At 40.2% G+C, this 27,267-nt stretch overlaps 1 protein-coding gene across 4 annotated transcripts in view; it reads right to left on the reverse strand.

The window, feature by feature from the left end:
* Nfat5 (nuclear factor of activated T cells 5) overlaps window positions 1-23,195 on the reverse strand; it is an 81,704-nt gene extending 58,509 nt beyond the window's left edge. For 2 of the 4 annotated variants that reach the window (XM_075977081.1, XM_075977080.1), the window contains exons 1-2: window positions 23,068-23,195; window positions 21,282-21,335 (exon numbers count right to left, since the gene is read on the reverse strand). In XM_075977081.1, the coding sequence (XP_075833196.1) occupies window positions 21,282-21,335; window positions 23,068-23,140 (127 nt within the window). In that variant the 5' untranslated portion in view covers window positions 23,141-23,195. The remainder of the gene's footprint in view (window positions 1-21,281; window positions 21,336-23,067) is intronic. The other 2 variants (XM_075977083.1, XM_075977082.1) reach the window with 1 other exon arrangement.
* Between the last annotated feature and the right edge of the window lie 4,072 nt (window positions 23,196-27,267).

The raw sequence follows: 27,267 nt of genomic DNA on the forward strand, positions 1-27,267 counted from the left end.
AACAATTCTCATGAGAAACAAAACACTATCAGAATTGCTAGGTGGTAGTGGAGGCACCACATGACTTTAACATCATCACTTGGGGGCAGAAGCAGGTGGATCTCTGTGAGTTCCAGGCCAGCCTGATCTAAAAAGCTAGTTACAGGACAACCACAGTTATTACACAGAGAAACCCTGTCTCAAAAAGCCAAATACATACATACACACACACACACACACACACACACACACACATATAAAAATGTGTGATGAAACAAAGGGAAAATAAAAATAAAATAGTTTTCTTTTGATAAGAAACTTGGAGACAGGCCAAAGAAACAAAAAAAAATCAAACTGGAATAGATAGTGAATTCATAAGCAATCTTTTTAGGAGATAAATCACTGAATAAACACACACAATAAAGGTGGTATTCAAAAATGGGGCACAGCTCATAGAGCAGCTGTAGTTTAAATAGCAAGATCTGTTCCTAAGAAATGTATTATTAATAGATTTTGAATTATTAGTCTCCACTTCACCTTTATTGATCTGAGAACGGGAATTTAATTGCTTTGGGGTTAGACTAAACACCGAAATTGTCAGAAAGCTCATTTCCCTTATAATGTTCCTCGAGATTCTCTGATTTACTTTCAAATAATCAAGCTGAACACAATGAAAATTGACTTATGCCTAAAATGAAATGAAAGAGGAAAAAAAAGCAGTTCTGCATGGTAATTCTTGGCTAGGGACATGTACATGTATATGTGAACACACACAAGCATTTTTGCCAGGCAAGTAAAAATAAATAAAATTTCTTTTTAATATTTAATGTTTTTAATAAAAACTATTTGTGATAAGAAAAAGGATGAAAAAGCAGGGAAAGTTCTGTGAGTTGTGTCAGCCTTGTTTATACAGTGAATTCAGACCAGTTAGGGCTACATAGTGAGACCCTGTCTTAAAATAGGGTCTCTCTGTTGTGTAGCTCCAGTTAAGGTGTGCATTACCATGCTGGGCAAAGATGACACTTTGTGTTGAGAATGCTTTAAAAATACAAAAATAAGGGGCTGGAGATATGGCTCAGTGGTTAAGAGCATTGCCTGCTCTTCCAAAGGTCCTGAGTTCAATTCCCAGCAACCACATGGTGGTTTACAACCATCTGTAAAGAGGTCTGGTGCCCTCTTCTGGCCTTCAGGCATACACACAGACAGAATATTGTATACATAATAAATAAATAAATATTTTAAAAAAATACAAAAATAAAGCAGGACAGTGGTGGTGCATGCCTTTAATCCAGCACTTGGGAGGCAGAAGCAGACAGATCTCTGTAAGTTTGAGGCCAGTCTGGTCTATAAAGTGAGTTCTAGGAAAAAAGCTACACTGAGAAACCCTGTCTCAAAACACCAGGGGGGAAAAAAATGAAAAAATGGTGCCAATGGTTAGAGGGCACTGGTTGCTCTTACAATTGGCCAAAGTTCAATTCCCATAATCCATATGGTAGTTCACAACACACTAGTAACTCCAGTTACAAGGATTCAATGCCCTCTTCTGGCTTGAGAACCGAGCATAGACATACATGCTATAAATATATATAAATATATATAGCCATATACATAAAATGTTTTAAAGGCATGAATTAATGCCCCAAACAGGTACTATTACATAAATAATAGAAGTTCCCTTGATTACCAAGGTATAGACACTGTCTATAATCGTGCCATCTCCAATGCCCAATCATCAGGTATAAAAATGAAAAATCCACTTGTAAACACTTTCATCTTGTTTTAAATATAAAAACAAAAACAATCCCCAGCACCCTTGTAAATATGACTACCATAAGGCATAGAAAGTGTCCTTAACGCAACCGACTCCAAAACAAGGCTTGGGAAATATTTGTGTTCCCCTTATTCTCCTCCGCTCACTGCCTCGATAAGCAGGTGAAATCCCAAGCTAAGGTTTCATATCAGACACTCTACAACTAAGTCCTGACAACTCCAGTGTGCCAACCCCGTTATGCACTGAAGGGACAACATTCTTTTTGTTTAAAAACAAAAAACAAAAACACTTCAGCCTTGACAGTCATCATACTTGGCATCTCTGCTGGAAAAATGTACTGGCTGCAGGTCCACTGGATATTTTATTTCTGAAAGATTATAGAGTCCAAGAATAACTGGTAGGTGACGCTCTGTTTTAACAAATTTTTCTATTTTAAAGTGTAAGCCAACTTACTAATTTGCTACCAAATATGAATTTATTTGAGTTATTTTCCAGATTGTATAGTTTTCTCAAGCATATTAGTGTTTTAAGGTATTTAGATAGGATACACTGTACACATTATGCCACCTGGGGGAAATGGGAAACTAAAGAGTTCCGCAGACATCATTCAGCTATTTCATTATCTGTTAGTTTAGGACAGGGGATGTAGCTCACTTAAGTAATTGCCAAGTGTACAGTCAATCCCCAGGGTAGCATAAATTTATCCTGTAATTCCAGGACTCTGAAAGTAGAAACAGGAGATTCAGCAGTTCAAGGTCATCCTTAGCTACTCAGGAAGTTCAAAACCAGCTTGGGCAGGAAAATTATGTCCAAAAAAGCCCACAAAACAAACAAACAAACCCTACACTTTAAATTTCCTGTTATTTTGTATGGTTTTGGGGGAGTGGAGGCTAATAGTACATTAAAAAAAAAAAAGGGCTTCAAGATGGTAAAGATACTTGGCCTGGTGATCTGAGTTTAATCCCTGAAATCAACACAAAGGTGAAGATTACTTACTCCACAGTTTTCCTCTGGCTTCCACACTGATTGTAGTACAAACACTCAAACATACATCATATCACAAGATAAATTTTAAAAAAATACATAGAGAGATGAGGATAGGAAAAGCAATAGAGCAGGAAAATCATAGAGAGGAAGGAACTTTAAGAATATAGAACCAGGCTGCAAAGATGGCTCAGAGGATAAGAGCACTGGCTGCTCTTCCAGAGGACCCGGGATTCAATTCCCAGCACCCACAGGGCAATTCACAACTGACTACAGGGAACCTGAAACCCGCACACAGACATACATGCAGGCAAAACACCAATGCACATAAAGTAAAAATAAATCAATTTATTTTTAATATTTATTTATTTATTAAGTATACAATATTCTGTCTGCATATATGCCTAGAGGCCAGAAGAGGCATCAGATCTCATTACAGATGGTTGTGAGCCACCATGTGGTTGCTGGGAATTGAACTCAGGACCTTTGGAAGAGCAGGCAATGCTCTTAACCGCTGAGCCATCTAGCCAGCCCCAATAAATCAATTTAAAAATAAAGAATATAGAACCAAGCTAGGGTGTAGTGGCTAATGTCTTTCATTCCAGCACTTGGGAGGCAGAGTCAGGTAATCTCTGAGTTCAAGCCCAGGTCTACAGAGTGAGTCCCAGGACAACCAGGCCTACACAGTAAGACCCTTTCTTGAAGGGGAAAAGAACAAAACAAATAAACAAACAAACAAAAACCTAAAACACCTAAACAAAACAATAACAAAGAAAACAGTATCAAGAGTTGAGCAAGATGGCTTTAATCTGAGCACTTGGGAGGCAGAGGCAAGGGGCTCTCTTTGAGTTAGAGGTCAGTACGGTCTATGTAGTAAATTCCAAGATAGCCAAGCCTACAGAGAGCCCATCTTAAAAACAAATTAGTAAGCATGAAGGATTTTTTTAAAAAGTGTCAACAAGAAAGAAGAATACTGAGGACTTCCACAAGTGAAAATGTCTCTGCTCAAGGAAAAAATAACTTGAAAGAATCCACTTACTGGGGGAGGGCGGCACCTTTAATCCCAGCACTTGGGAGGCAGAGGCAGGCAGATCTCAGTGAGGCCAGCCTGGTCTACAAAGAGTTCCAGGACAGCCAAGACTGTTACACAGAGAAATCCTGTCTCAAAAAAAAAAAAAGAAAAAAAAAGCATCACTTATTTGATGTGTGGAAAAAGGTACTTTCTGTTACTTCTGCCAAAGGGAATGACAGAGGTAGAAGCCAAAAGGCAGAGCTGAAGTCCAAGTGGAACAGAGGAAGTAAGTTCAGGGTAAGCTGAAACAAAACTACTGTTCTATAACCTTTCCAAAGAGACAAAAAAGGATACTTGAGAAGACAGGGCTTATTTATTTTATGTTATTTGGTGAAAACAGATTGCATATACTTGACAATATAAAGAAAAGTACCAGTTAATAAGAAAAAGCCTGAGATACCAAAAAGGAAAGAAAATTCATTTTAGAAAACACCATCAAGCTACCACAGCGGCATGTGATTGTATTCCCAACTATTCAGGAAACCAAGCAAACTTTATTGTACTTAATAATGATCCCAATGGGCAAGAGTAGTTACACTGGCAGTTTTATTATATTAATGGTTTGTGATTGTTCTACTTTTACTATTAGCCATTTTTGCTAATCTCTTATTGTGACATATTTGTAAATTTCTATTTGTTCGGGTTTTTGTTTGTTTGTTTGTTTAGACAGGATCCCACTATGCATCCCAGGCTTGAAAAAAAATACTGCATGGAACAGGCTGTCCTCCAACTTGCGGTGATCCTCTTGTGTCTATCTCCTGAGCATTTGGAATTCCAAGCATGTGGCATCACTCATGGCCTTTCAAACTGCTCTTATCATGGGTATTCATACATAGAAAAGCATACTATGGTGGAAACAGCACTATCAGTGGTTTCAATCACCCTGGATTTGGGGCAATTGTAGGCACTGTTGTATACCAACATAACCTTATGTAAGTTACTCAAGAGATGAAGACTTACTTTAATAAAATAGTGGCAATACCTATCTGCCTTGTGAAAGCTAGCAGGGATACATTAAAAGGCACCCAAAACTACTATTAATATTATATAGTAACTGGAACATCTAGAAACAAATGGAAGCCATAGTTTCTGCCCTCAAAAGGGTGTGCAATAAGGAAGTATTACTGAGATATGACTTGGACATTATTTGTTTTATTGAAAAATTAATCATGTAAATAAATATCTCATGCCCATTCTAAAATATTTTAATTTGATGAGAAAACACACAGCTTTCCTTGCTATAGGTCTTAGGCTTCCTAGATAGAGACCTCAAAAAATAAGATGGAAGCATTAGCAGAAAGTACCTGATTTCAACTTTTTGTTTCTATTTGGGTGAGCACATCTGCACACAAACATGCACACTACATACAAGAAACACAAAAATAATTTAAAAAAATAATTATTCCCTTTGGCCTTTACAGTGTTTGTCAATGTTAATTGAATAATCAGATTTTACATAAAAATACAGACTTTGGGCTTCTCTTGACAAACCACAAGATCTGGCCAATATATAAAAAAGCTGGAGCTGCCTATCCCTTAAGAGCTCAGTTGTAGAAAGTACCATTAAGCCAGTGTCAATGACTTGCATTACCCTGTTGGTAATGCAGCTGAGTTTTCAATTCTAGTATTAGGGTTGCAAGATTGAGGTGTTTTTGTGTAGGGGGGGGGAGAGAAGAGAGAGAGAGAGAGAAGAGAGAGAGAGAGAGAGAGAGAGAGAGAGAGAGAGAGAGAGAGAATTTCTTTCCCAATGAAAAACTTCAAGTTTAAACACCAGAACAATGAGTGACCAATTTTCTTGATTAAACACCTTCCGCCACAAGTAAAATTTAAAAGAAACTACCTGTGATAGCCATCATCTTCAATACAAGAACAAAAATGCGTCCTGTTTTTTTTTAAGGGAATAAACTTTCATAGACTTATCAGGTTCTTCAATTTTGAAGAACTCAATAAAGGCCTTTTTTTTTTTTAAATTCAAAAGTCAAGTGTGGTGGCTCAGATCTATAATCCCAGAATTTGGGAGGTAGAAACAGGAGGATCAGGAGTTCAAGGTCATCTGTAGCTACAGGGACAGTTTCATACTAGGTTACAAGACACCCTGTACTAAAAAAAAACTATACTTAATGTCTGGTGAGGTCTTACCTAATAGCATACAAGTCATCTTACTTATGTACTCTTTTTTTTAAATATTTATTTATTATGTATACAATATTCTGTTTGTGTGTATGCCTGCAGGCCAGAAGAGGGCACCAGACCCCATTACAGATGGTTGTGAGCCACCATGTGGTTGCTGGGAATTGAACTCAGGACCTTTGGAAGAGCAGGCAATGCTCTTAACCTCTGAGCCATCTCTCCAGCCCCTTATTTATGTACTCTTATTCTCAAAATAAAGCTAGAAGACAAGCCTGCACCATTCACTGGGAAATTGAGAAACACAAGACAAATTTAAAAACACAAGATGAAGTGTTCAGGAATAGTGATCATCATATACAAAAATCTTGCACGATCAGCAGCATTACTCCTCACAGGTAATAATCACGCTATGTTAATTACACTGATTTATGAGTTATATTAAAAATGAATTAATAGTCCATTATGAAAGAATTGGCTAATTGAGTAAACCTGGTTATTTAAACAATGTAATACTTTGTAGCTATTGTAAATGGTAACAGATCTACATTTAATAGCATCATTAAGCTGCTACAATAGGATGTATTCTAGAATTCTACTCATGAGGCAACATATAAAAAAACAGAAGTGTGTACATATAGATATATACATGAAAGAATCATCATGAACTTAGTTAATGGTGGCCACTATCCAGTTATCACAGAATTTCATGTAATTTATTCTTGCTTTGTACTTTCCCATATTTTAAGAGACACAGTGTAATATTTGTGTGTTCACACAGATTTATATGTGCATACTTCTGACAGATCAAACATACGGCAGTATTATCGGGGAAAAGTGCAAAATCAGTATTATTCTCAACATGTGCGAGCTGAGGCAAAAGAACTACCATGAATTATGAAGCCACCTTAGCCTACAGTGGGAAAACTGTCAAAAAAAGAGATGGATGGATGGGTGGGTGGGTGGATGGATGGATGGACGGATGATGGATGGACGGGTGAATGGGATAAGGGATGAAAGGAAAGGCAGGCTGGAAATGTAGTTAAGAGAGCTTGTTCATCATTCATAAAGCCTGGGTTCAATACAAAGAAACACCTAAACAGGACACAATGGCCCACACCTGTATTCTCAGCATTGTGTAGATGAGTACAAGGATCACAAAATTCAAGGTCATGAGATCATGTTTCAAAAAAACAAAGCAAAGCAAGAACCAGTCCTACCACCACCACCACCACAAAAAAAAAAAAAAAAAAGAGGGAGTGGGCAGAGAAAAAGGTAATACTCTGCTCATGCTGTTTTTCACCCTATTAATAATGTCCAATCCTGGAAAACTAACCACTTATCTTCAACATTCCTAAACCCACAGCTTCAAGGTTTTGATGGAGAATAATCAAAGCTTACAGACTAGTACCTCTAAGAATTCATGACCTTCCTCCAAGTAACCCAGAAACCTTTTATAAAAATGTATTCCTTGTCATCCTGTCAGCTTTCCCAACAATTCCTCACAATGGTTCTTTGAAAGTCACTCTCCTGTGTCTGTCACTCCTGGAAGTTCATTTCTCCATGGAGAAATCAGACTACAGATCACCAACTTTCAGACTTTCTTATATTCATCTCTGGGCCTTTATTATTTAGCTAGATAGCTAGCTATTTTTGAGAGAAATTCTCACTGTGTATCCCTGGTTGGCCTTCATTCACTTTGTAGACCAGACTGGCTCAAACTCACAGAGATTCACCTACCTCAGTGGGACTAAAAGTGAGCATACCCATACATGACTATTATCTGTTCTTTAAAATTCAAGAGAATTCTAAATCCCAAATCCATTTTTAACTTGGTTACCAAAACTTTTTTTTTTCCAACACAGGGTTTCTCTATGTAACAGTCCTGGCAGTCCTGAAACTCACTCTGTAGACCAGGCTGAGGCCTCAAACTCACAGAGATCCACCTGTCTCTGCCTCCCAAGTGCTGGGATTAAAGGTGTGACCCACCACGACTCAGCTTTGATTGGGGGGGGGGGGCTGTTTTTGTTTTTTTGGGTTTGTTGTTGTTTACAAAACTTATATTTATCTGTTTGCTTTGTTTGTGGCACTTAGGGTTGAATTTTGCATCTTGTACATGCTAGGCAAGTGTCTACCACCAAAACATATTCCCAAATCTTTTTCTTTCTTTCCTTTTTCTTTTGACAAGGTCTTACTTTATCCCAGGTTGGTCTTTGTTGTGCCCAGTCCATGGGGACCCCAAAAGACCACCAGGGAGACCAACTCACCAAAATACAAAAGCAAGGTTTATTGTGTGTACAATACAAGCTGGCAGGAACAACTGGCGCAGCAGCAGCACCAATAGGAGATACCCTGCCCTTCTAGAGGGCATAATTTAAAGGCAAAAAAACCAGAAAAGTTACATTAGTACGGTGTGTGGTGACACATTTCTAAGGTTTAGGACCCCTGATTGGCGACATTTATCTAACCTGGTGAGAAGCAATGGGTGTGTGCTAGCAGGTGATTCTACCTACAATGGTTGGAACGTTAGGAATTTCCTTTGGAAGGTCTGTTCGTGGGGTGGTGCCTGGTAGTCTCAGTTTATGGTCTTTATGGGAACCAGGTATTGCCTCAGGGTAAATTACTGAGACTCAGGCCTCCACTGAGCTTGTGAGCTGGGTCCTACAGTCTTTAACTAATTCTGGAAACTAGGCAACTCTTAAACTTGGAAACCTAATGCCTCTAACTGCAGAGCAGCTCAGACTGTAACAGTCCTGTGTCACTAGGCCTGCCCATCTTTCTGTCATTCCTTTTATCAACTCCTTCACCCCAAACAGGTCTATTGATATTGCTACTGCATTTTCTACCTTCCCTTGGGGGCTTCTTGTCAGAACTCTTCACAAATAAATGCTTTTAGCAGCTATCTGTGCTATCTGCCGCTACTTCCTCTTTTCACATTTATCACTTAACTAGGCTTTTGTTCATAACACTGTAATCAGTTCCTAATTGACTTATTTCTCATCGCTGGCATAGTGGACTACTACTACTTTCAGAAATGTATTGGTAGTTAATGACACTTGCCACCTAGCCTGTGACTAGTTTTATCCCTAGAACTCAGGCCGTAAAGAGAACTGATTTGTTTTACAGGTTGTCTTCTACTTCCATGTGTGCCATAGCATGCATCCCCCAAATATAACTTAAAAATATTTGTATGGCAGGGCGGTGGTGGTGCACATATTTAATCCCAGCACTCAGGAGGCAGAGGCAGGCGGATCTCTGTGAGTTTGACACTAACCTGGTCTACAGAGCACCTGCACACATGTAGACACACATTCACACAGTCACAAAAATAATCTTTAAAGAGCTGGAGAGATGGCCCAGTGGTTAAGAGATCTTTCAGGGATCCTGAGTTTTGAATTCCCAGCAACCACATGGTAGCTCACAACCAACTATAGTGGAATCTGGTGCCTTCTTCTGGCTTCTGCAGGTACTGTATGCACATGGTGTACAGGCTTACACATGTATGTAGTAGTGGTAATAGTAGTAATAGTAATAATAATTTGTTATTGTTGTTGTTTTTGAAACAGGGTGTCTCTGTATAGTCCTGGCTGTCCTGGAGCTCACTTTGCAGACCAGGCTGGCATCAAACTCAGAAATCTGCCTACCTCTGCCTCCCAGGGTACTGGGATTAAAGGCATGTGATTCCCCTACCCAGCTAATAATAATAATAATTTTAATGGTGTATTGTCTTCCAATAATGAACTATCAGTTTACCATCATTCCTCCTTATCTCTCATATTGCATACCAACCAGTTACAGGATCAAACCAGTCTTAATTTGTATTCTAAGAGTTACTGGTAGCACAGGCTTCTGTACTTCTGGATACTCTGGGGGTATAAACAGGAGATTTCAAAAGTTCAAGGCCTTGACTGGGTGACAGAGTGAGCTCTAGAAGAGCCTGCACAATTTAGTGAGACTGTCTCAAAGTAACAAGTAAAAGAAAAGAAAAGAGGCAAATAAGTCAGAGGTCGAGCACTCCCAACAGTTCCCAGGAACTGTGCCCACAGTACAAGTGGTAAATTCAAGTTATTCATTTGGCAAATGTCATTTAATTTCAGCTCCCTCCTCAAGATATTTTACTGTAACATGGAAGAAAGGATTTGGCACAGGTCACATTTTTTTAAAAGCTAACCAATAAAATAAAATTCTAACCTTTACTCATTAATCCATGCAATCATACTTAGAAAGTGTGTGCACAGACACACACACAACATTCAAATTATATCAAAACTCTAGAATTTGTTTGGTTTGAACAAAAATATAACTAGAAAAATATCTATTTAAACCTGCCATTTTCTTTTCCTTTCTGTTTTTGTTTCGTTGGTTTGTTTTTGTTTGAGACAGGGTCTCACTCAACAGCTCACTGCTAGGCCAAGCTGGCCTTAAACTTTAATTAAATACTACTGCTTCAGTCTCCTGAGTACAGGCCTATGACACCAGATCTAGGCATTTATAAATTTCAATTAAGGAGAAAATACAGTTAAGTGAACATGTAAAAGTGCTCTCCACCAGTATTTATATAGCAGAACTGGAAATGCCCTAAATGTAAAGGCCATCAATACAAGAATAAATAAATAATGACTCAAACACATCATGACACAATGCAGTCATTAGAAACACAGATTTGGAGTACATCAAATGTCTACTCTGTAACATACTGTTTAGTAAAGCAAGCTATAAACAGTGTAAGATAATTACAAAAAATACCTAGGGTTGGAAAGATGACTGGGAGGTTAAAAGTACTTGAACCACATACAGCTCTTTCGGGGGACCAACTCTGGTTCCAATGTAACTCCTGTCCCAGGGAATCTGACTTCCTCTTCTGGCCTCTAGTGACACCTGCACAAATATGCAACATTTTGTGCACGCATATGCACAAAACTCTACCCCACATGCACAAACATATTAAATATAAATTAAATCTTCTTTTAAAAAATCCTATTTAGGCAAGGAGGTGGTGGCGTGCTCCTATAATCCCAGCACTCGGGAGGTAGAGGCAGGCAGATCTCTGTGAGTTCGGGGCCAGCCTGGTCTACAGAGTGAGTTCCAGGACAGGCTCCAAAAGATACACAGAGAAGCCCTGTCTTGGAGGGAAAAAAAAGTTCAATTTCTAGCAACCTCCCAGGTTATCACCCTTTTTAGAACTGGGAATATAGCTAAATGGTGAGTGGATAGACTATTTTCCTAGCATATCTAAGGTCCTAGGTTCAATTCCAAGCACACATACACAACATTTAAAAGTTTAATTTTGTTAGAACCTGAAAAATAAGCTTCAATTTCTGAAAGACTTCTCTGTAAAAAAATAATCTTGTCAAGTGATGGTACCACATACCTTTAATCCCAGAACTCAGAGGCAAAGGCAGATGGATCTCTTTGACTCCCAGCCCAATCCACTCTACAGAGCGGATTCTAGGATAGCCAGGGCTACACAGAGAAACCCTGTCTTAAAAAAGAGTAACTTACCCTAAAACAAACAAACAAAAAAAAAACAAACAAAAAGACCTTATTTCCTTTGAACAGATTCAACTTTTCTTCAAAACGCTCAGCGTAAAATGGATTCACTTTCAAAAAATACAGGTAATAGCACAATGTAAAACCCAAAAAATTCACATATGCCAGACATAATAGCACATACTTGCAATCTTAGTATTCTGGAGACTAAAGCAGGAGGATGAGTTAAGAAGCCAGCCTGAGCTGAAAAGTGAGGACCTGTCTCTGATAATACAAAAATTCATATACTCTCATATAAAATTATCTCATAATTTAAACAAAAATTACTTTAATGTTCATATAAAACAAGCACTAAACCACCCAACAGTGCCCTTTAACCAAGCCCTTCAATGAATATATCAATTTAACTTAACAATTATCCAAGGTCCTCATTAACCCCATCAATGTCTAGTTAATGATACAAATATAAGCACAAGAACATCTTTTTGAGACTCAGTAGAGCTTAAAGTTTCCATAGCTACAGAAGTATGTCTCACTTCACTTATGTAATTTTTTTTCTTTCTGGCTCACTGCCACAATTTTGTGACATTTATTGGACAACTGCAATTCTCCTGCTATTATTAAATATAAACATTTGCTTTCTACAAATCAACAAAATGAATCAACCACAGTGAAAAATAATATTCCATCCCATCTAAATGAGGCTAATACACTTATTCACAAATTTTTCATGAAGCCATCTGGCCTCTTAAATTTTAGTTTTGATTATTAAGTATACAGCATAGTAGCAAAGCCTGCAATAACAGGAATTAGAAGGCTGAGGCAAGAGTATCAAAGTTTAAAGTCACCCTCAGTTACATACATTTACATACATAAATTTAAGATTAGCCTAAGCTACTTGAAACACTGTTTCAAAGAGAGAGAATTAGTATGTCTCACTTAAATTTTAAAAATTATGAATATTTTTGTGGCATAACACATATATTACATTTATACTACCTTAGCCATTTCTAAGTACACAATTCAATGGCATAAGTAATTAGCAATAAAACACAAGCATATCTTTTAACCATACTTTTTCTCTTTTTGTCTGGCTTGTTTCACTTTGTGTTTTTGGTTTGTTTTGATTTTCTGAGAGGCAAGATCTCATGTAGCCAAGCCTGACCTCAACTTACTATGTAGCCAAGCTGACCCGTGAACTTCTGATCTTCTTCCAGTTTCCACCTCTTAAGTGCTGGGTTTATAGGTATATCCCATGACTAGCTTACTTTCTATGTTTTGAAAGTTAATACACAATGTGGGAAGGCCCAAAATTTCACTTCTGTTTAAGGGTGAATAATACTCTACTGTTCTCATACATAATGTACTTTGTTTAGCCGTGACATGTATTCATGGACATTAGTTGTTTCCATCTTTATTTTTTTAATTCTGAGCCAGCCTCAATACATAATCCAGGGTGGTTTCAAATTCATATTTTTCTTGCTTGCTGAAATGACAGGTGTGTGCTACCTTGCCGAGACTTCTATGTGAATGAATTAGGGGCTCGTATATGCTTAGCCGGCACTCTACCACTGAGCTCCCATCCTTTCCACCTTTTGACTATTGTAAAGTATGTTGCTAGCATGCAAGTATTGTTTTAAATCACTGTTTTCATATGTAACCACAAGTAGAATAGATGAATTGTGTGAGAATTATGCTTAACCTATTGAAGAACTGCCTGTTGTACATAGCAGCTACACCATTCTACGTTCCTACAGTCAATACATTTAATATTCCACAATCAATATTTTATTACTAGAGCTAGCCTTTTACACTAAAAAAAATCAAATACATAAACCCTATTGTTTTAAACATACTATTTCAACTTTTCCTATACATGCTATTCATGTATGTGAACTGATATAATTCATATACCATGTAAAATTCAACTAAAGTGAATAATGGCTTTTAGTATAGCTCAAGTTTTTCACAGCCATTATTATAAATTACAAAACACTTTATCACTCCTAAAGATTTCTATATCTTTTTTTGAAAACTACTATGCCCCTATTCCTTCCTCACTCCCACCTTAGTAAACACTAACCTACACGTCTCTAGATTTACCTACCTTTTGTACAGTATTAGGAATGGGACTATATAACATGTAGTTATTGTGATTAACATGGTTTCAAGTCCACGATATAGTGGATTCTTTTTTCTTGTTTTTTTTTTGTTTATTTGTTTGTTTGGTTGGTTGGTTGGTTTTTTGTTTTGTTTTGTTGAGATAGAATTTCATTGTTCTGGCTGTCCTTTGTAGACCAGGCTGGCCTCAAGCTCACAGAAATCCACCTGCCTCTGCCTCCAAGTGCTGGGATTAAAGGTATGTGCCATCACCATCCAGCTTTCTTTATTTCTTTTTATGGTCAAATAATATTCCATTGTATGGATATTCCAAATTTTGCTTAACCATTTATCAATCAGTTTATAGACATTTGGGTTTTTAAAGTTTTTAGAGACATTTGAGGCTATTTATAAGTAATGCTGCTACAAATACTTTTGTGTGGACATATGTACTCATTTCTCTTAGGTGCTTATCTAAAATCACAATTTCTAGGTAATAGGATAATTCCATATGCTTTACTTTTTAAAGATTTACTCTTATTTCATGTGTATGAGTGTTTTACCTACATGTATATCTGCACCACATGTGTGTTTGGTGCCCTTAGAGTCCAGAGGAGGGTGTCAGATGCCCTGAACTGGAGTTGCAGGTGGTAGTGAGCTGCCATTTGGGTGCTAGGAACCCAAGTCTTTTGGAAGAACAACCAGTAAGTACTCTCCATCTCTCCAGCCCCCACATTTTTTTAATTTTGAGGAAATGCCTGATTCTTTAAAATGTTAATGTCATGATTTCTACATTCACAATGGTAGTGTATTCATCGCCACATGATGGTAAACACGTTGTCCTTTTCTGTTTGAGACAGGGTCTTACTAGGTAACCCAGGCTGGGTTCAAAAGGGCTCAAGGGATCTTCCTACCTCAGCCTCCTGTATAACTGGGATGACAAGAATGTACCACAATGTTTGGCTCATCTTTTGATCACAGTTATCCTAACAAGTGAGAGAAGTATCTCTGGTAATTTTAATTATATTTCCCAATGTTAATGATGAACATCTTACATGGATTTATTAAGTGATTTATATAATTTATTGTTTTATGCTAAAAGTTATGCTTAGCAATATTTGTGAAAACTATTATTAAAATGAGTATGTACTTAAATGGTGTAGGACGATGATCTGTATTCTGTCAATTATATTTTAAATAAACGCTGATTGGTCAGTAGCCAGGCAGGAAGTATAGGCTGAACAACCAGACAGGAAGTAGAGGTGGGTCACTGAGAACAGGAGAATTCTGGGAAGAAGGAAGCCTATTTCTCAGTGAAGAAAAGTACTGTGATGTCCCTCAGATTCTTGGGCCACACTGCAATATTCTAATTCCTAACACAGAACTTTCAGGAAGCTCAGGAAAAAAAACAACACCAGCAAAATAAAGAACTAATTTTTGAGGCTCCTATTCTGTTGCCCATCTCTTCTCAATTTCATTTTGTCTCTGAAACATACCAGCAGAAATAAGCAACAGAAACAGATTCCGATGATGTCATAAAAGTACTGCCAAAGAAATCAAGTACCCTAGGTCAGCAAGAATAACAACTTGATAATATGAGTTCCATCTCTGGAACCCATGGTGGAAAGAAAGAGAACCAACTCCAGAAAGTTGTCCCCCAATCTACAAATATGAGCACTTCATCCACGTCACACTTCATCCACAATAATAAAATTAAACTGAGAGACGAGAGAGCGAGAGAGAGAACTGACTTCTGCTTATTTTTTTCCTACTTTCCAATTCTAAGTCTGATTATCAACCAAGATAAGAGTTCAAAACTCTGATATGCTACAACTACCTCATAAAGATACTGTACTCTCTGGCTTTATGTGTCAATTTGACAAAAGCATAATAGGAAGGAGCCTCAGTTGAGGAAATGCCTCCATGAGATCCAGCTGTAAGGCATTTTCTCATCAAGTGATCAACGGTGCAGGAGGGCCCAGCCCATAGTGGGTGATGCCATGCTGGGGCTGGAGGTCCTAGGTTCTATAAGAAAGCAAACTGGAGATGGCTCGGTGGTTAAGAGAACTGATTGTTTTTACAGAGGACCCAAGTTCAATTCCCAGCACCCTCATGCGAGATCACAGCTGTAACTCTAGTTCCAAGGTACCCAATATCCTCATGCTGGCAAAACACCAATGCACATAAATAAAACTTAAAAACAAAAATAAAGAAAGCAGACTGAGCAAGTCATGGTAAGCAAGCCAATAAGTAAGCAGTGACCCTCCATGGCCTCTGCATCAGTTCCTGCCATCCAGGATCCTGCCTTGTCTGAGTTGTTGTCCTGGCTTCCTTCAATGATGAAAAGCAATACTGAAGTGTAAATCTAATAAACCCTTTCCTCTCCAATCTGCTTTTTGGTAACAATGTTTCGCTGCAGCCTTAGAAAACCCTAAGACCCTCACCAGAGAGAGCAAACGATTTGCCAATTGTGAACATTAAAATATTCCCCCAAAGTGGACATGAGCTCCCATCCCTAACCAAGAAGCTATCTTCAACTGATAACTACTCAAAAATGAGAAATCTCCAATGGAGCCTTACTGGGTATGAAAAAATTTATTTTCAAAAAATAAAACAAGTTAGGAGGTAGTGGCACACACCTTTACTCCCTGCATTCGGGAAGCAAAGGCAGGCAGATCTCTGGATTTGAGGCTACCCTGGTCTACAGAGTGAGTTCCAGGATAGCCAGGGCTACATACAAAGAAACCCTCCCCTACCCCAAATAAATAAATAGATAAATAAATATTGCCAAGAGGATATTACGTTTCTACCTATTGTGTAACATGTTGAATTTCTTTTATTGTGTAACATGTTGAATTTCTTTCACTACCTTATGAATGCTTCTTAAAGAATCCTATATTGTTGTAATACCCATATTGGATAATTCTAGTACTTGGGAGGTAGAAACAAAAACTTTCTCTAAAAACAAACAAGTAACAACAAAACACATGATAGGAAATCATTGGGAGAATGAATTAACAAGAAGCTGGAATCAGAACTTCTAGTCGGGGCTTTTGACATGTTTCAATGTCATTATTTTCATACTGATGATATTTACAGTCTTTAGGTATGGTCCAGATCAATAAAAATTAAATAAAAATTCAAAACAAAAAAAGAATTCAATAGCTTTTTAGGTTTCTTTCTTTTCTTTTCTTTTTTAAAGACAAGGGTTTCTCTGTGTATCCTTGGCTGTCCTGGAACTTGCTCTCTAAACCAGGCTGGCCTCAAATTTAGAGATCTACCTGCCTCTGCCTGAGTGCTGGGATTAAAGGCGTGGGTAACCACTGACCATCTTTGACCTTTTCCTGAATGTCTACTTTCATTTCTTAGTACATTCTCAGTACATTTGTACTGAGCACTGGACCTAGAACACTGAAAACATTGTACTAAAGCTGCAATTCCCAGATTATCTGTCAGACTTATTTTGAGACAATGTCTCATGAAGTTGATCAGACTGGCCCTGTCATGTTCTGGCCTCAGCCTCATAAGTCTAAGTTATTAGGCCTGGCAAACAAAATAAACCAAAACAGTGTCTTTCAGTAGACAATTTCTAAAATATGGTGACTTTCCCCCCAGATAATTCTTAGCTTTAGTAATCAAGTTTGGTTTGGGGTTTTTTTTTTTGTTTGGTTGGTTGGTTGGTTGGTTTGGTTTGGTTTGGTTCTGTTTTTACAGGGTTTCTCTGTAGTTTTGGAGCCTGTCCTGGAACTAGCTCTTGTAGCCCAGGCTGGCCTCAAACTCACAAAGATCTGCCTGCCTCTGCCTCCTGAGTGCTGGGGAAAAGGCGTGCATCACTAATGTCTGGCTAGTAATGAATTTGTACCTAACTAGAAATCATGCTATTTTTAAATATATATATTATATACATTTCTTCCCCCCCCCCACAACACACACATACACACACACACTCACTCACCAATTAAAAGCACTTCTGGCTCTTGCAGAGGACAGGGGTTTGATTTCCAGCACCCACATGGTGGCTCAAAACCACCTTTAACTACAGTTCCAGAAAATTTCACACCCACTATGGTCTCAAAGGCACTGCATGTGCATGGTACACATGCATGCAAGCAAGATATTCACACTCAGAAAATAAAACCTTTAATAACAAAAATACAGTGTTTTTTTAAAGATTTATATATATTTTAAATTTATGTGTGCATATGCCAGGCATGTGAGGGAGCCCTTTGAAGTCAGAAGAGAGCACTGGATCTCCTACAGTTGAAGTCATTTTAATATTTGTGCATTATTGTACTAATTAGTTAAGACCATGTACCTATTGTCAGGCAATCATCACATTAACTAAAATCATGGTAGCAAGAAATCTCAGCACTATTTTAATAGGCAGGCTAAAAGCAAACACTGCTGAATGGCAAGGATAATTTTTAACCTATTTATCAAGTTTAATAATTTCCAACTGCAGGTTTTATAACTTGTTTTCTTAAAAACTTAAGTTGGCTGGGCATGGAATCCAAGCACTGAGAGGCTGAGACAGGAGGGCTGAAAGTTTGAAAGAGGGAGAAAGAGAAGGAATAGCAGCTGCAACAGCAGGATGCTATAACTTACTAAGTATGTGCTTCTAGGCAAGTCATTAAATGTTCATATGCCTCCATTTTATCTCTAAAGTGGGATAATTGCTATTTAACATCTCAAAAGGGTTACAGAAATTCTGAGTCCACTGATCCACTAGGATGTAGAAGCTACCAACACCTCTAATTCCAGCACTTAAAAGGATGGGTCAGGAGGACCTAGGCTGTGAGAGCCTGCCAAAAAAGAAAGAAAGAAAAGAAAGAAAGAAAGAAAGAAAGAAAGAAAGAAAGAAAGAAAGAAAGAAAGAAAGAAAGAGAAAAGAAGGCTGAAGAAGATGTCTAGTGGTTAATTCAAAGTACCAGCTGTCAGGCGGTAGTGGTGCACACCTTTAATCCCAGCACTCAGGAGGCAGAGGCAGGCGGTTCTCTGTGAGTTTGAGGCCAGCCTGGTCTACAGAGTAAGTTCTAGGATAAGCTCTAAAGCTACACAGAGAAACCCTGTCTCAAAAAAACCAAAACCAAACAAACAAACAAAAAGTAGATGGAACTATAAAAAATGCAGCCAGGGCTAGGCAGAGAAACCCTGTCTCTAAAACACACACACACAAAAAAAAAAAAATTAACATATAGGCACAAACATGTAGTATGCACATTAGTATTTTTATAAACTCATTAAAATAGCTCATTAAATAATTAACATATTTTCCCTATCTTTCTTCTGCCTTATAATCTCTCTGATTATAATACTCCTTGGGTTTGTAGTCCAGGATGGAGAAAGAATAGTGTAAACAAATATGGTCTGGCATTATCATCATTGAGAACAAAACCTAAAAATCTTCATTAAGAAACACTTCACACCGGGCAGTAGTGACACACACCTTGTAGGCAGATGTCTATGAGTTCAAGGCCAGCCTAGTCTACAGAGCGAGTTTCAGGACAGGCTCTAAAGCTACACAGAGAAACCCTGTCTTGAGTAGGGGAAAAAAAAAAAAAAACATTTCACCAGGCAGTGGTGGAACAGGCCTTTAATCCCCACACCCAGGAGACAGAGGCAGGTGGATCTAAGTAGTTCAAGGCCAGCCTGGTCCACAAAACAAATAAAAACAAATACTAGGACCGCTAAGGCTGTTACACTGAAAAACTCTGTCTTGAAAAAAAACAAAACCAAAAAAAAAAAATACTTCTACACAACTTTAATCCAGCACTTGGGCAACAAAGGATCAGAGGATATGAGTTTGAGGCCAGCTTGTTCTACATAGTGAGTCTAGGACAGCCAGGGCTACATAATGAGATTCTGTCTCCAAAAGAACAAAAAGCACAACAAAACAGAACACCATTCTAAAAATGTCTCTCTTCTTCTGATTTAGTTTTAAAAACATCTTCACATTAATACACACACGCACAAGCTTATATGTACAAATATAATCAATAAATATTTGAGAAGCTTTTATATGCTCTAAATTATATTGTTAAAACAATATAGCTGATGCTAAAGTTAAAAAACTAACTTTTAAGGAACTGAAGAGGTAGCTCAGAAGAGCACTGGCTGCTCTTTCAGAGGACCCAGGTTTGGTTCCCAGCACATACGTGACAGCTCACAACCATCTGTAACTCCAGTCTCTGGGGATCCAACACTCTTTTCTAGTCTCTTAGCACAAGGCACACACGTGCTACATGTATAGGCAGGCAAAACACCCATATACATAAAAATAATCTTAAAAACAAAGAAACAAAAAAAAAACCCTTAACATTTATAAAATACATCCTTAAGTAATGAACACATTTTCCCCGTCTTTCTACTGCCTGGTAATCGCTCCGATTATGACTCTCCCTGTGAGGGCTATATGGCAAAGTGAGAATATTTGTTTCCCATTCTTGAAGTCCTAGGTTAAATCCCCAGTACTGCTGGGCACTGTGGCACACTCTTTAATTTCAGGACTCAAAGCAGAGGCAGACAACTCTAAATTTCAGGCCAGTCTGATCTATATGGAGTTGCATCAGGACAACAACAAAAGAGCTACATAGTGAGACTTGTCTCAAAAATCAAAAGTAAATAAATCCCCAGTACTATCCAATAATAAAACAATAAAAATAATATTAATAAAGCCAAACACTATAACTAGGCACTTTAATACACATTAGCTAACTAAGGAGAGAGCTACTTTTGTAGAAGAAATAATAAAGTTTAGAACAGTAAAAATCTCTTGCCTCAGGTCACAGAGCTGAAGAAGTTGCTAAACTGGTATTTAAACCTAAGGTGAATTACAACACCCACTTCCCCCACTGTATCTACAGGACTAACCTACCTCTAGGGAGGAAAAAGCCATGAATTCAAGTTATAGAAAAATATCCAAGGCCCTTTTCAAAGAGTTCATAAAGTACTTGTTAGTGGATACGTAGATTTCACAGTGGCACCTGGCTTTGGATAAGAAGTATGGACTAACACAGAAAGGAGTGTTTCTGCTGCTGATGAACTTTTTCTCCAAGTCTTTTACAAAATTTCAGTTGTTTCTCATTTCTAAATAATGGAGAAATAATATCCTTACTATCTAACACCAAACTCTGATGATTAAGCATAAAGTCTAAAAATAAATAAATAAAAAGATTTTAAAGCAATTATCATCTGTTTAAGGTACATATCCTATTAACTTTTCCAAAACATTCTATGGGCATTTTTTTTCTAAGCATAGTTTAATCAATTACTTAGCTTTTTATCCTTATATATACTGATATAGAAATCAGATCAATAATTGGTAAATAAATTATATATCATTTTGAAATGCACAACATTCAAAAAAGTTTCCAATTTAGAATTTAATCTAAGTGTGTGTTTGGTGTCACTGCTGTATTTATTAATTTATCATCTTTATGTTTGAACCTTTCAAATTCAGCATGTGTTAAAAAAAAATTAACTGGAATTCTAAAGTAGAACACCCAACATATAATTTTAAATGATTGTAAGGGATTTCCCTGAGGCCTCTCAAAGCAAATACAATGGCCTACAAGCACTTCAAGCTCAACAACGAAACCCACTGAAACATTAAGCTGCTCTAAAAGAAGGATCAGGCTCCTTAGCAAAAAACTACATTGTGTGAGTCTGCAAAGTTTCCCTCTTTTCCATTTCAACTCCATCTCAGAGAAAGCCTTTGCATACTAACACAATATGCTGTAAAAACGGCACTTTGCTGACCTTCCAATAGTCCAGCTCTATGAAAATTCTGGGATGGGTGTAACTTCAGAGAATCTGAAAAACACAAAAAGCATTAAGTACTTTTTATGCTGAATGAGAAAAATGCCTAGGATAGCATACATCTCTTATATAACTAATATGTATTTTTAAGAGCTTAAAGCCCATATAAGTTTAGTCTATTCCCTGCAAAAGGAAGGTTGGGTTACTTCTACACTGGTCTCAAAGCTAAACTTAGATTTTGATAAAGCATTTGTTTCATGGAAAATTATCTAATGACTACTGCCCAAATGGTGTTACTGTCTTGATTATTTTTAGCATCCAATTGTACATTAGCCCTATTCTAAGGATCACCTCTTGATATTTTCTTTTCCTTCTGACACTTGAGACTACAATATTTCTAAGCTATTTAGGTAATATCTGAGAAACAGCCTACAGGATAGTGACTGCCAACTAAAGTCATCAGCGCAACAGACGATGGCCTAACAGTTACTAAGCAGGGCTCCATGTACAAACTCAATAGTCTATAAAGTCAGCACCTTCCAGGACAAACCATATCCCTCTGATTCACTGAAACAATATGACTACACACTAATGCCAGGCTTAAGTCCCCTCCAGTCCCCCAACCCCAAGAGGTGAAATTACCCGGTGGGTTTGTAAAACTAAAAACAGGAGAAATGCTGTATTTCTCGGGAAAACGGTTCACCGTGGTATGTTTTAAAATATAAATGAATCTTTAAGACCCGTATTTTGCCCCCTCCTACTGGTCTAAGTGGTGGAGTACAAACGTGGGTGTTTTGGGTTTGATACCCCTTGCATAGGGAACCTGTTCTGACACATTCTTATGGTGTCCAGTGTAGGAATTTAACCCCAGCAGAGATCACCTCGAGTGTTAATGTTTTAGATGCTGGGAATCCCCTGAAGGCTTTAGCCAAAATAGTTTTAAATGGGAAGTTCTGTGCATTGCCTCCTCTCTGCAAGGAGCCCTTGAAGAGCAAAGAGAAATTTCTCTAAGGGCAGGACTATGCCCGAGCCTGGTACTCCAGGGAGAGGAATACAAGTAATCCAGGGAGGACATCCCTATCTTTGCCAGAGAAGAGAAGTAATTAGAATGCCACGGAGGTGAAAGAGAGAAAAGAAGAAAATTCGAGCCTTTTCCATGCAAGAGGATGACGAGGAAAGGAAGAACGCCTGTTCGAAGGGGGCCGTCCCGACTTGGGGAGGGAGTGGACTAGGCCGGAGCGGGGGGGGGGGGGGGGGGGGGTAAGGACGACCGCGCACAAACAAGCCGAAAGAGGGAGAAAAAAATGGTGACCCTGAGCTCGGAAGCCGCTTAGGGCCACGCAGCCCCGAGTGGGACAACTTTGCCGGGGACGAGGGTCCGGGAGACAGAAGCCGCGGTGTCCCGACCCCCCGGCGGCGCGCCGACATGGGGACCAGTGGGGTGATTCCCGAGCCGGGGGAGGGCTGGGCCGGCAGCCCGCCGAGGGTGGCGGCGCCGGGAGCGGCCGCCCGTCAGGATGCGAACCTCGGGGGCCGCAGAGGATTCGGGGACTGGGGGGGGGTGGACGTGAAACAGGAGCCCCCAGGCGTCCCACGCTGCGCTGGGGAGGGGGCCGCCGCTCCGCGGTTCTCAAATCACCCCCGGCCCTCCCGGGGAGCCCCCGAGCCAGTCCGGGACTTTCAAGAGGGGGCAAGCCCGGCTGAGCCAGGCTCCGACGGGCACCCCCGGGACTCCGCGCGCCCGCACTCCCCGCCCCCACGCCCCACCCCCCCCCATCTGACTCACCTCGCGAGTACAGGGACTTGGGCGATTCCAGATCTAGGTCCGCGCTGAGCAATGAGATGAAGTCCGAGGGCATCGCAGCTCGACCCAGCCCGGCCCGAGGGCAGCGGGAGGGGGGGAGCGGCGGTGGCGGCGGCACCTCCTCTCCGGGACCGCGGGCACCGAACCGGGGGCGGCGAGGCGAGGGCGGCTGCCTCCTCCTCCTCCTCCTCGAGGGCAGTCACTTCCCAGCCGGCCGAGCGACGAGAACGGCGGCGGCGTGGAAAGCGGCTCTGCGGAGTGGAGAACTGAGTCCCGGTGAGTCCAGAGAGAAGACGGTTCGAGCGGGGAAGGGGAGAGGGAGAGCCAAAGGGTCCGTTTCGGGCTTCTCCTCAGCGCACACTGACGGCCGCCGCCACCGCCGCCGCCGCTGACAGGAATCTGAGCCCCGCCCCCTCGTGAGGCACTGCGCATGCGCGGAGGGGGGAAGCCAGAAGCCCGGAAGAGCCTAGAGGCCGCCGGAGGGCGGACGGGCGCGCCACGGAACAGCATCAACAAGGGCTTCGCTTCCTGCCTTCGCTGCCGCCGCTGCTGCTGATCCCGGGCTGGGAAAGGGCCCCGCCAGCAGGGAGGGAGGAGGGAGGTGGCCTGGCTCCTGGGGCCCCGAGAAGGGAAGAGATTTTTGCCACGACCTGGTGGCAGCGAGCCTGAGGCCGGCCTTGCACCGTGGTGTACGCAGGAGGACCCGGGCCCTGGGGAACCTAGATGTCTGCAAGCAGGGGAAAGACCTCCAGAGACTTGCAGCGACCGAGGCCGGCAGGCTGGAGCTCGCACAGGGGAATGGAGTTCTATGGCTTGGACAGCAACCCAGCCCTTTGGGGTTTTTCATACTTTCTGCAGTGAGCTGGCCAAAGTACTATCAAACTCAGTTTTAATTAAGACAGGGCAAACCATACTCTAACCACCACCACCACCCTAGTTATCAAGTTTTGGGGTTTTGTTTGTTTTCATGAATTTTTGTTTTTGTTCTTGTTGATTTTTTTTAACCCTTTCTAGCCTGTAGCTCACTATGTCTACCAGGCTGGCCTCAAACTCACAGAGCTGTGCTTGCCTCTGCCAGGTACATGCCACAGTGCCCGGCTACTGGTTATTTTAATTAAAATATTTCCCCCAGGTTACCCACACCGTCTTTATGGTAACTGCATTTATTTATTTAGACACACGGTATTGCTATGTAGGTCTCAGTGACCTGGAGCTCACTGTAGATTTAGACTGGCTTCAAATTTAGAACAATCCTCCTGATTCGGCCTTCCGAATCTCATATTACAGGAGAGTGCCACCACGCCTGGCTTTGATCTTTTTAATTTTATTGATAACAATGTCTCTGATAGTGAATGCCCAAGTTTATTTGAGAGTGGAAAATAAAAGACAATTTGAAAATTGGCTACTATCTGGCCGTGAGAGAGTAAGAAGCAAACCTATGCTTCCAACCAGGTTTTCATTATCCATTCAAGTAAGGATGGAGGACAAACACGTAACTGAGGGCTTTTGGCTAGTCTGTTCATGGGGGCTAAAAGTTTCCGTTGCAAAAAAACAAATCCTCACCTACACCACAGACTGTTTCCTGACTCTAATAGGCTTCTGGGAAATTTTTAATCAAGTTATTAAAATATCAACTGGAGCACAGGGTGTGCATCTTGGGAAATAATTTTTAATTTTGTGTGGAGTATGGATGCCAGCAGCCACATGGGCAAAGTTTTTGAGGTACTCGAGATGGCTTGGTTTGTGTTTCTGTGTCTACAAAGCTAGTCACAGGGCCTAAAACCCTGCCGATTTTGTATGTGTAAATCCTTCCCAAAGCTTTGTCCCTGTGAATTTGGCCACTTCATCAGGACTTGGAATGCTGGTATTGGTGAAGACTCTCCAAGCAAAGGAGAACCCGGCGTGGGTGTCTCTGGAGTGGGCCCTTGACAAAGCTTCACCTACAACCTAGAATTTACACATGCCATCAGAAACCACCTGTCCTTGCCCAGTTTCCCTCAGTGAATTCCCAGAGATAGTTAATCAACCCTGTGAGCATTTTCCTTTGTCAGAGGTAAGTGTTTCAGAGCCACCCCAAGATACGGCAGAGCAAAACAGGAAACTACCCTCAAACTTCTATGGCCACTGCCCTCTGTTGTAACAAGTCCCAAGGGAAGTCCCTTCATAACTTCTAAGAGCCCCGCTCATGATAAGAGAAGATTTAAACCTCCTCTTTCCCAGCAGGCGAAGGCCAATTGAAATCCTATATCTTTGAGGTGGAGTGAAACGTTGGTTGGCGACCCAGCTCTCCCATTAGTCACTCCATAATACATGAAGAGGAAACTGCAGTGCACCAGGCTGAGCCTCGCTACTGAGAAAGCGGGGTGAATCACTGAGGGTTTTCCTTTCGCTAAGCCTATGAGATTGAAATACACTTAGAGTGTAGGAAATCCCCTTTCTGGCCCTAATTAGCAAGAAGAGCCAAGGCCTCTTCCCCTTTCTTTAGCTCTTCTCTGCCCTTTATTGACTTTTTTCCATTATGCTTTCTAGTTTATCAAATTTCCTCTGATTAGAGAAAAGCAAAATGGCCCGGCGGTGATGGTGCATGTCTTTCATCCCAGCTCTCAGGAGGCAAAGGCAGGCAGATCTCTGTGAGTTCGAGGTCAGCCTAGTCTATAGAGCAAGTTCCAGGACAAACACCAAAACTACAGAGAAAAACACTGTCTTAAAAATACCAAAAGAGTGAGTACATCCCATGTTCCTCTTTTTGGGTCTGGCTTACCTCACTCAGGATAGTGTTTTCTATTTCCATCCATTTGTATGCAAAATTCAAGAAGTCCTTGTTTTTTAATGTGGGGCTAGTGAGATGGCTCAGAGAGGATAAAGGTGCTTGCAACCTAAGTTCCTAAATTCAATCTCTGGAACTCACACAACCACACATGCACTGTGGCACTTAGGTATCTGAACATGCATGCACACACACAATCATGCATATATAAAATATTAATAAATAAAAATTATTTAAAAAAAAAATACCAAAAGAAACAAAGAAAGGAAGGAAGGAAGGAAGGAAGGAAGGAAGGAAGGAAGGAAGGAAGGAAGGAAAATGAAGAGGGATCCTCCAAAGTGTGACTTGGGTTTAGCTTTGACAGTTAATTCTCTAGACTGGAATTCCACAGGTCCAGAAGCCATCATCCCAGCAGGTCCTGTACTGAATACTCTGTGTGTGTGTGATTTGAGACAGTGTCTCTCTCTCTGTGTAGCCTAGGTTGGCCTGCCTTTCAGGTTGTCCTTAAATGCCCAGTGATCCTCCTGCCTCAATCTCCAAGTACTGAGAAAGCATAAGCCACCAAGAACAGCAAGCATTCATTATAACTAAATTAACGCAGATATATATTCTTTAAAAAAAACTATTTCAATTAAATGTTTAGATCTTATTTGTTGTTATGATATGTGCATTGCCTTATGCGGTGAAACAAGTGTCATGGTGCATGTTTCCAAGTCCGAGGACAACTTCGTGAAATGAATTATTGAGTTCCAAGGATCTAAGGACCAAACTCGGGTCTCCAGGTTTGTGTGGCTAGTGCCTTTCCTCACTGAGCATCTTCCCAGCCTGGAAAACTCTTTGGGAGGAGAATTTTGTGTCCATGATTTGTAGCAACATAGAAACCTAGATTTATGCCAAGCATGGCTCACACCTAGGATGCAAACGCTTATGAGGCTAAAGCAAGAGGATCAACCTGAGGTTACATTTGAGTTTGAGACCTTATCTTAAACAAGAACACAATAAAAAACAGAAGACTACCATAGCTCAGGAGCATGCTTGCCTAGAATGGACGAAGCCCTGGTTCCGGTTGTCTGTTCTATAAACACTGTGTGTGAGGACATGCACTTGTACACTTTCAGTCCCAGTAGAGGCAAGAACACAAGTTCAAGATCTCCTTGGTTATATACCCACTATGACCCTAGCCTGGGTTACAGGACACGCTGTCTCAAGGAAGGAAGTAAATAAATGGTGAGCTGAATGCGGGGATACATGTCTGTAACCCCAACACTCAGGAGGTGGAAGCAGGAGAATCTGAAGTACATGGGATCCTGTATCAAGAAGAAGATGTGGAAGTGTGTGCTGGCATCCCAGTGCTTGAGAGAGAACCAGAAGTTCAAGGCTATCCTGAGCCACGTGAAATCTTGCTTCAAAACAAC

Source organism: Microtus pennsylvanicus, chromosome 6, assembly GCF_037038515.1.
Source record: "Microtus pennsylvanicus isolate mMicPen1 chromosome 6, mMicPen1.hap1, whole genome shotgun sequence".
NCBI classification, from domain to species: domain Eukaryota; kingdom Metazoa; phylum Chordata; class Mammalia; order Rodentia; family Cricetidae; genus Microtus; species Microtus pennsylvanicus.